General features: G+C 51.1%; 1 protein-coding gene across 6 annotated transcripts in view; it reads left to right on the top strand.

Moving 5' to 3' along the window:
- The first annotated feature begins 472 nt into the window (after positions 1 to 472).
- The window catches only part of ZFP64 (ZFP64 zinc finger protein), a 99,486-nt gene continuing 90,051 nt past the window's right edge, over positions 473 to 9,907 (top strand). For 2 of the 6 annotated variants that reach the window (XR_011531184.1, XM_070589484.1), the window contains exons 1-2: positions 485 to 1,145; positions 4,009 to 4,242. Coding sequence is in view for 4 of the 6 variants with exons in the window: in XM_070589484.1 (XP_070445585.1) it covers positions 1,100 to 1,145; positions 4,009 to 4,242 (280 nt within the window). In the remaining 2 variants the exon portion in view is untranslated. Of the gene's footprint in view, positions 1,146 to 2,088; positions 2,181 to 4,002; positions 4,243 to 9,907 lie in introns of all 6 variants that reach the window. The other 4 variants (XM_070589483.1, XM_070589481.1, XM_070589485.1 and 1 more) reach the window with 3 other exon arrangements.

The raw sequence follows: 9,907 nt of genomic DNA, 5'->3' as shown, positions 1-9,907 counted from the left end.
GTGTAGGGGGAGGGCGCTGCAATATTAGAACGGGCTAGCCAAGGAGGGCCTGTCTAAGGATGTGAATTCGAATCCAGACGTGAAGGCGTTAGGGAGGATGGCAGGTGGATACGGAGGGAACATAAGTGCAAAATCCTTGAAGCTGAAGAGCCTTGGGGCTGACGCCCGAGGGAAGGAGAGAGTAGTGGGAGATGAGGTCCGGCGAGCGGGGACAGATCGGGGAGGGCAGTGTACACCAACGTCAGGGACTTCACCTGGGAACTTAGAAATGCTCATTCTCGGGCCTCACTCCAGACCGACTGAATAGAAACTCTGGGGTGGGCCCAGCGGTCCGTTCTAACCAGCCCTCCAGGTGACTGTGTGCACGATCCAGATGGCAGACCCCTGGAGCTGGAGGCCTTCAGCGTTTGGTACCAGCTGTTACTCTTATCATCCACGTGATCGCGGTCCCCTTTATTTCACTAGCCGGGCAGGGGACCCGCCCAGCGCTCTGCTGATTTGCCGGGCGCTGACGCTCAGCGGGGATTTCTCCCAAGCCCATCGCGGCCCGCGCGCCCACCCCCCAACTGCAGCCCGACGCGGTCCTCTCCACAAGCCACCCCGGCGACCCGGGAGCAACGCGGCTGCCCGGCTGCTTTGGGGACCGGACGCCCAGGGCGGCAGGTGCAAAGGCGCCAGGGCCGGGGAAGCCAAACGCGTGGTCAAAACCGCCGGGGTGCGGGCGGGGGCGCCGGCTGCCGCAGCCCAGGGGGCGCATCCCTCGCCGCCCGCGGTCGCCCAACCCGCCCGGACGCGTGCGCGCCATCCAGATCCCGGGGGATTCCGCGGGTTCGGGGCCGCGCGGCCGGGCATCGGGATTGGCCCGCAGCTTCCCCCGGGAGCCGCTGATGCAAAGCCAGGTTGGGGCGGCCGGCCCGGCCAGCGCCCTCTAGGCAGCGGAAGTGGAGCTTGCTTTACATCCGTCCTCCCCGCCTCGCAGAGTTGGGAGAAGGAAGGCTGGGGGGTGTGGAAAAATAAAAGGAAAAGTCCTTGCACCATGTAGACCAGCGCCCCCCACCCTGGCGCCCCCGCCGGCCGGGGACCCCCCCAGTGTGCGGCCATGAACGCGAGCGGCGAGGCCGAGAGCTTCCCGGGCTCCGTGCAAAGTAAGTGCTTTTCCGGACGCAGTGCGCGCTCCGGGGCCCAGTGCGCGCTCCAGGGCCCGGGCCCAGGCACGTCTGCGACGCAGCCAGCAGGCCCGGGGCCCCGAAATCGGGGTGACGGCCCTGAGCCGGCGACTCGGGAGCGGCGGGCGCGCCGCGCAGGGGGCGGCGGAGTGGGCTGGGGCGGGGGGCGCCCAGCGCGGCGCCAGGCGGGGGGCGCTCTGCAGCCTCGCAAGACCCCTTGGAAGGGAACGGTGGGGGAGGGCTTGCCGTTCAGCCCATCGCCACCCCCTCGGGGCGTTCCACGCCCCCCAGGCGGAGTTTGGGGGGGAGATGGGGGTAACCGCGGCAACGGGGATGGGAAAACTTCTGCCTCGGTGGCTCAGAATCCTCGAAGGCTGGGGAGCCGAGGCTTTCATGAGGTCTGGCCGGCTGGGCTTGCCGGCGCTCTGCAGAGTCTTTCCCACAGGAAAGGTGGGGATCTGAATGGGGAGCGGCGCCGCGGGCGCTTGCTTTGGGTTTAGGGTTCATTCTCATTTTCCGGATGAGGACAGCAGCCTTTTTCGCCCGTGGCATTGTTTCCCAAAGTGTGGTCCGGGGACTGAGCGCACACCAGCCACCTGGGAGCGCGAGCGCTCATTTAAAAAAAGAAAAACAAAAACAAAAAAACGCTCTCCGGGCCCCACCCATCGGATGGAGGGGAGGGATCCGCCGGCCTTCCCCCGGGCGGTTGGGAGTCTCATAAAGTTTGAGCCCCCGGCACGGGTTTGCACACACTTGGCACATAGTAAGCGGGTAGCTTGTGAGCTGTTACTGTTAACAATTTTGGAGACGTTGGCTCCCAAGTTTGGCTGGGTATTTCTTGCATAACTTGTAAAAAGCCCAGATTTTCCTGAACCCCAGCCCCCCTTCATCCCACCTCCATTATGACTCAGTGTCTCCGTAGTGGGGCTCAGAGGCGTCTGTGTTTAACAACCCCCCACCCACCCCGGCTATTCTGATGCCAAGTCTGAGACAGCTTTGGAGAACTTTGCAAAGGTAAAGCAATTCTTTTTGTTGTCCAGTGTTTTTTCTTTGGAATCACTTGATTCTCACTACAAGCCCAGAAGGGAGGTATATTTTATCATTCCACATTTTCAGAGGGGGATTCGTTCAAAATCAAATAGGGTGCCCCCTCTATATAATAACCCCCGCAGGTGACATGCTGAGGGATGGGGCGCCTGTGCTGGCCTTTGATCCTCAGAACCGTCCTATGAAGCAGAAACTTCTCCCCATTTCATCCTGGGTATCAGCCCTGACGGTCACTAAGGAATCCTCTGTGATGCCACTCACTTCTCCCTTAGTTCCTTGTTTTCCTCTCAGTCCCAGGGGCACCTCAGTCGCTACAGGGAGGCGGTGTTCCAGAGAAGAAAAGACCATCCACTGGTTTCAAAGAACTTAAGTGCACGGGGCACTCGCTCATCAAACCTTACCCCGCTCAGCCCCGAGTCTCTCTCCTTAGCAAGTCAACCAAATTGTCTTTCCGCACAGGGACTCCTTGTCTTAGTTAGATTTGGGGAAAATCCGACATAATGTAAATATTTCATAAATTTTCAGGAAATTACAATGCATGAATGCCAGCCATATACATGGAAGGTAGTTCCCATATTATTTAGATTTGAGAAAGATTGGAAATGATGTAAAGACCTTGTAGTTACTGAGAAGATGATGAGGCATGAGTAACATAGCTTAATGTGTTGTCATTAAATAGTTATGTTTAAAGAGATTTTAATGATATAGCACAATGTTCATGCGATATTATGTGGAGCAAAGATTGATTTTACAATACATTCTGATCTTAAACAATTTTTAATTGAAAATGAATGGAAGAAAATATTTTGTAATGTTCCTGGTACTCATAGGTGGAAAGATGGTGAGTGATTCCCCCCTTCTCTTCCAAATTTTCTGTTATAAACGTGAATTTCCTTATAATAAGACAAAGAAAAATTTTTAAATAAAAATTAAAGTAGCCCTATTAGAGCCATTAATTATATTTCTTGAACAAACATTTATGTAGCACTTTCTAATACAGTGCCAAGTACTAGGGTAAGTGCTTTGCAAATATTAGCACAGTATTAACTCTTGATATCATTACTATTGAGAAATAATGTCCATATCAGTTAGGGATGAATTTTGGCTACAAGTAACAAAACTGAACTATACTCACCTAAGGAGAAGTCTGGAATTGGTTAACTCCAGGGTTAATTCAGGGGTTCAGTGAAATAAGGGCCAGCATTTGTAGGGATCTCAGTTTCTTTCTCATGGTTACAGTATGGCTGCAGAAGCCCCTGGCATCACATCTGCATTCAAGGCCAGAAGAATAGGGAGACAGTGTCAACTATGTCTGCTCCCTTTTTATCACAAAAGCCACACTTTTCCCAGAAGCTCCTCCAGCATCGTGCTGGAGGGGTTTCAGAGTAGTAGGGGATCAAGATTATTTAGACTAGGATTCTCATAATGGGAGCAGAGGGTTGGAAAAGTAGGGGGATTGGTTTTCATCATGATTGGGGAGTACAACTACCTTTTAGTTGGGGTAGGAGATGGCTGCTGGTCCCTGCACATCAAAGACTTTCTTGGGTAAAAGGCCAGTAGTGACCCTGTGGGTAGTAATGGGTCACGAGCCATCACTTGGGTCTGGGTCCATTGCTGCTAGGACAGAATTGGGATTCTGTTTGCAAGGAAGAAAAAGGGAGTGGCGTGGATGCTGGGCCAGCACCTAGCCACGTCTGCCACCATGCCCTTTTCCTACCGTGAATCTGGTTTGTGTTGTGATTTCAAACCGTTTGGAATTAATCTGTGACTTTGCCTTCGTCCCATGGAGTTCCAGGTGGCACAACGGTGCTGGTGGAGCTGACTCCTGACATCCACATCTGTGGCATCTGCAAGCAGCAGTTTAACAACCTGGATGCCTTCGTCGCTCACAAGCAAAGTGGCTGCCAGCTCACCGGCACATCCGGGGCGGCCCCCAGCACGGTCCAGTTTGTATCGGAGGAGACGGTGCCTGCCACCCAGCCCCAGAGCACCACCAGAACCATCACCTCAGAGACCCAGACGATCACAGGTACGGCGGGGGCCGGGTGGGGTCCCTTCGAGCTGGCCTGCCTGTGTCCCAGACGCCTCCGTGGATCTTGTTAGAAATGCAGACCCAGGGCCCAGGCCCCAGGGTTGCCGATTCATTATTTTTAACAAGCTCCACTGGGAAGCCAGCTGCCCAGCCAGGTTAGGGAACTGCTAGGTTAAAACATTAAGTGTTAGGGGTTATAAATTGTCATCACATGTTAAACAAAACAGACACAAACCAGGTTTCCAAAACAAAAACCTATATACTAAGAAAAGTAATACTTGCAGGAAATACATTGCAATGAAAAAAAGAAGACGGTGATCGTGGGTGGTGGGAGGACATATGTGATCCCTGAATTTGCATTATTTATGTAAAGGGACAAAAAACGTGGAGTTTTTTTGTTTTTGAATCTACCAACAGGCGTCGATGCCTCCCCTCCTTTTGCTGCCAGTCAGGGAAACCAAAAAGGTCATCCAGCCCTCAGCTGTGTCTGTTCTCTCCACCAAAAATACACTGCCGATGGCTCTAAAATGTAAAGGGGCCCATGAAACCAGAGACGTTCTCTCGTAAATGTGATGCACACACAAAGAGACACACACACACCTCTATACTTATACCTATATAATCTGTCTTAAGGGATCAGACAGGTGACTGTAAAAATATGAAGTAACCCATTTATGAGATCATTAGTACAGACACTGCTGGATCCTGTGGGGAAATGGAGAATGTATTCCTTAATTCAAATTTTTAAATCAAGAAATACATTTATTAATATTGTGCCTACTAAAGAAGACAGGTTGTGGGACCCTCCCCAAAAGAAAAAGACTCATGTATGTGGTTGCAAATAAAGTTATGATTTTTCCACAAAGTAAAAACAACATATAAAAAAGTCAAAAGACAGATAAGAAACTGGGAAAAAAATTGCAGCATGTATGGTGAAGGCCTAATGTCCTTCATATATAAAGAACTCCTAAAATCAATAAGAGTAGAGAAAAAGAACCAAGTGGAAATGTCAGCAAAAGGCAACAGATGATGTACAAGAGGCCACCAAACATAAAAGGATGCTCCATCACCTTAGTGATTAAAGAAATACAGATCAAAAGAAGGCTGGGGGCCGGGGTACCACTACCATTTTCTGGGTATGTAAATTCATGTAACCTGGGCAATTTTGTGATACCTTTTAAATTTAACATTGTAAGTTTAAAATTTTAAATCTTTCTATTTTTAAAATGCACATAAACATATTTACCCAGTAAGTCCACTTCTAGGTATTTATCCTATAAAACTTCATTAAAAAAATGTACACGGATATTTACAGTATAGACTATAAAGAAAGTGGAGCTTTTGTATATGCACGTCAAGAGGAAATTAAATAACTACCGGAGATTCAGACAGCAGAATATGACTTAACCTTGAAAAGGGGAGCCAGATCTGTATACAGACATAGAAGGATTCTTAAGTATAGAAAGAAATACATGTGCATACAGACACGGTCTTATATTCAAGGAATGCTCCTAGAAGAGGAATGAGGCAGGTTATGTTAATGAGAGAAGTAAGCTGTGCAGTAGGCATTAGGGAATGGTGGGGACTCTGGTGAAGTGGAGAAAGCTGCTCTTTGGATCCAGTCAGTTAGATATTTGGCTTTCTCTGAGAAGCTGAAAAATGTAAAATTTCCCCAATTTTACAACTTTGTTGGCCAAACAAAATACATCTCTGAGCCTGGATGGAGCCCACAGGCTTCTGCTAGCTTATTCTCAGACAATGTTTACCAAATAGTTTATCTGGAGCTGAGGAGCAGAGAACATCTGAAGTGGGGGAAGCCACTGTAACATGATCAGTTGTCTATTGGTGTGATGTTTGAATTTTTTGGCAGTAAGCAAAGTTTTGTAGTTGTTTCCTTAAGGCATCAAAATAACTTTTCTGCTGCGTTTTTAAAACATTGAAGTGAAATGAACTGAATCACCTCACAAACCCTAACAGAAGACCCCTTGAGGCCTTCCCACTTTCTCCTGACTTTACCTTAATTCTCATCTCAGAGGAAGTCCCCAAGAAAATGTGAAAAGGAAAAACCGCCTTAGAGATGGGCCTGGTACAACCTGCTCATCTTACAGCCGGACCAAGTAAAGCTGCAAATGGGGACGAGACGCAGCCAAGGTCCCACCACAAGTTCAGGACAGTCCTGGGACGTAATGGATTTTGGCCCTTATCCCAGTGGGCTTCTCCCTGAAGACCCAGCCTTTGGTTCCCTGTTCTCAGAAACAAACTCGCAGTCACCGCATACACTGGGTGTGAAGCCTATGAAACAACCCCCAGTGTGCGGAGGCTTCACGGCCCACACTTTATTTGCAGCCATCGAATCTTCCTGGGTTCTGAGCCTTTGCATATGCTGTTCCCTCTGCCTGAAATACTGTTCCCGCCTTTACTTGGCATGACAGTCTCCACACAAAGGATCTGGTTTCATCTCGGGACACTCACTCCGCTCTGTATTGCAGCAGCCATGATGAGCTCCTTGCTGTTTTCCAAATGAGCCGCGTTTCCTCGGCTCTCGGAGCCGTTGTATGTGTTGCTCCCTCTGCCTGGAACTGGCTGAATCCTTACACGTAGGTCAGAGCTGAACTTAAAGGCATTTCCTCCAAGAGCCGTTCTCTGACCCCACACGTCCACACTGTTCTCCCAGGCCAGCGGAGGTCCCTGCAATTAAATGACTGTTTGCAGGATGAACTTGAGGTCTGTCCCACCCCTGAACCGGCAGCACCGTGAGGTCAGGCGCTGCACCCCTCGTGTCCACCACTGGGTCCCCAGCGCCGTTCCAGGCCCTGGTTCTTGGTTGAGTAAATGAACAACTGCCCGAATCTCCCATCCATCAGGGAAGCTGACCCCACCCCCAAATGCCCGCTCCGCCCTCTGAACTCCTAGTTCTTTGCTCAGAGACGTCCACCCTCCTCTTAGCATTTCCACTGCCCTGCGGTCGCTCTAGCCGTGCCTCAGTTTGCCCACTGCCCCGGATGCTCAGGCCAGGCCTGGGTCCTCCTTGTGCCCACCTCACGGTGTAGAAGGGGCTCCAAGCTCCAGAGACAGGGCTGCTGGACCGGCATCCCAGCGCATCTCCCAACAGCTGGACTGCAGGCCAGCCGCTCTCTGCTTCTGATTCCTCCTCTGTAGAAGGGGTCACAGTGACACCGAAGACTATCAGGGACTAGAACTGGGAGCCTAACGCCTAATCTCATTGGGTTATTGTGAGGCCTCTGATAATCCACATAAAGGACCGGGGACGGAGTAATGGGGCTCAATACACGGCCGCTTTTATGAACGGACAGGAGGGTGGACGGTGAGAAGTGCTTCCTCTCTGCCCGGCTCAGCTGCTCGTCCTGGTTCTTCCTGCTTCTGTGCCACAAAACGAGCAGAATCTTGCTTTTTCCCCCTTTCTTTTCCACTATTTGGTTTGGTTTTCTGGGCCCAACTCCCCCCAGGTTTGGCCTTAGGGTTCCCCTCGCGGCATTCCCAGACCTGCCTGTGAGCCGGGATTCCAGGGGCTGGTTAAGGATGCTGGTGCCCGGCTGCGCCTCCCGAACCCGAATCTCGGGCTGCAGCGCAGGCAGCTGGGTTTTTAACAAGCTCCCGGGGGGTTCCGGGACTCAGCCAGCTCGGAGAACCACTCACTGCCCAAGGAGGTGGTCCAACCCCAACACTGGCGGATTGCTCCGGATACCCTCACCCAGACGTCGTCCAGACTTCGTTGTCGCTCTTCAGTCCTTGATTAAGCCAATGGCTTCCTCACTCGGCTCATACGTCCTCCTGCAATAATAGTTGGACATAAACTAAAATTTATTCTCTCTCTCCTAGCTTTGAAAGCTGCACAGGAACGGTCAAATTAGATATTGATGCTGGTGAAAAAGACAAGCACCCGCGTGCATTTTCTAAGTTCATGGCTTATAGTCCTGGCGCTTCGGAGTCAGGCCCCTGAGTCTGAGTCTTGGCTGCCTAGGGCCTTAGGAGCCACGTGACCGTGACAAATTGTAAGAGCTCGGGGTGTCTCATTTTTAAAGTGGGGACAAATAAATAGAAGGGCCACAGACTTTGTAGTTAAGAGTCAGGGGTCCTGAGCCAGGCTGCCCGGGTTCGAATCCCGGCTGCACCACTTGCTGGGCAAGGCAGGTAACTTAGGGTCTCCGTGTCTCTGTTTCCCTGTAAAATGGGAGCAATGAGAGTCCTCACCTTAGAGGGTTCTAGCCGGGCTCGTTGGGCTCCTACGTGGAGGACACTTAGAGTTGTCAGTGTTAGCTCTCGTTACTTACCAAATCAGGGGGCTGTGAAAATGAAATGAAACAGCACACGAAAATGTTAGCACAGGGCCTGCCTCATGACAAGCCCCCCAACAGTATTAGTCGAATTAATCACTTGACCCAGAATGATCTTTCCCGCCTTTTCTGGTTAGTTCCTACTCTTTAGGCCCCAGGTTAAAAGTCACCTCCACCTAGAAGCTAGCTGTGATTTCCCCCCGCCCCCCACCCTTGATATTAGGTTTCTCAGTGCTTCCCCACCTAGCACTTAGCCCAGTTGCAATTAATTAGTTATTTGGTAACAAGCAGTCTTCAGTTAGCCAGAGAAGTGAGTGCACATGTTGTCAGGGGTCGGGCCATGGCAGCAAACTCAGCAGCAGATACAATGGGATGGGGGGTGGGGGGGCACCTGTGAGCAACCAGCTGAGAAAGAGGAAGGCAGCCCCGACAGCCAGCTGGAAGGAGGGGCATCAGCGCCAGCTCTTGGTGTGGCTGGGAGTGGGCTGGCTTTCGCAGGTAGGCCATGCTGTCCTGTTGAACATAAACACCTTCACAGAACGTCAGTATGACACAGGGCCAGTCTGTGACTGTGCCGGGACAGGACAAAAACAAGATCCCTCTGTCATCTTATCTGAGCCACAGGATACCGGGCACCCCCTCCCCCACTAATCTGAGGGACACCTGCTCCTCTGCCTGTTGGAGCTTTAGCCCCTGCTTCTTGGTGATATTTATTAAGACACCCAATCATAGACTTTTCCCCACTTCCTGGCGGCTTCCAATGCAGGCTTCCTTGATCCCTCCCCCAAAATCACCTAAGAGCTCCAAACCTCTCAGAAGCCCTTTCTAGCACCTACTTACTCAGATGCTCCACAGTTCCCATGGTATGAGGTTTCCCTCATTGCAATGAGTCATAAATTTGTTCAACTACAGGTGTGTCCCTGGTGGTCTTTGACCGGAAGACATTGACACAGGGTAGGCCCAGCCCCACTAACTAATTTTGTTTTTGTTTGTTTTTGGTGAGGAAGATTGTCACTGAGCTGACATCTGTGCCAGTCTTCCTCTATTTTGTATGTGGGATGCTGCCACAGCATGACTAATGATGAGCAGTGTGTAGGTCCACACCCAGGATCCAAACCTGCAAACCCTGGGCTGCCGAAGCGGAACGTGAGAACTTAACCACTCCGCCACCAGGCCGGCCTCCCTAACTGATTTTGAAAGCCTTACAAGAGAATCTGAAGTTTCAGTTTGGCCTTTGGGCCCCAAGTTAGTGGTTTAATTTCTAGTCTACTAGATTGTAAATCTCCCTGCAAGCAGAGACCTAATCAGCTTTGTTTTCCTGCCCCCAGCACCAGGCCTGGCACATCCCAGGTACTTGGTAAAACAGT

The sequence above is a fragment of the Equus przewalskii genome, chromosome 21 (genome assembly GCF_037783145.1).
Source record: "Equus przewalskii isolate Varuska chromosome 21, EquPr2, whole genome shotgun sequence".
NCBI classification, from domain to species: domain Eukaryota; kingdom Metazoa; phylum Chordata; class Mammalia; order Perissodactyla; family Equidae; genus Equus; species Equus przewalskii.
The sequence above is the reverse complement of the archived record's forward strand: the minus strand, read 5'-3'. Positions and strand labels throughout refer to the sequence as shown.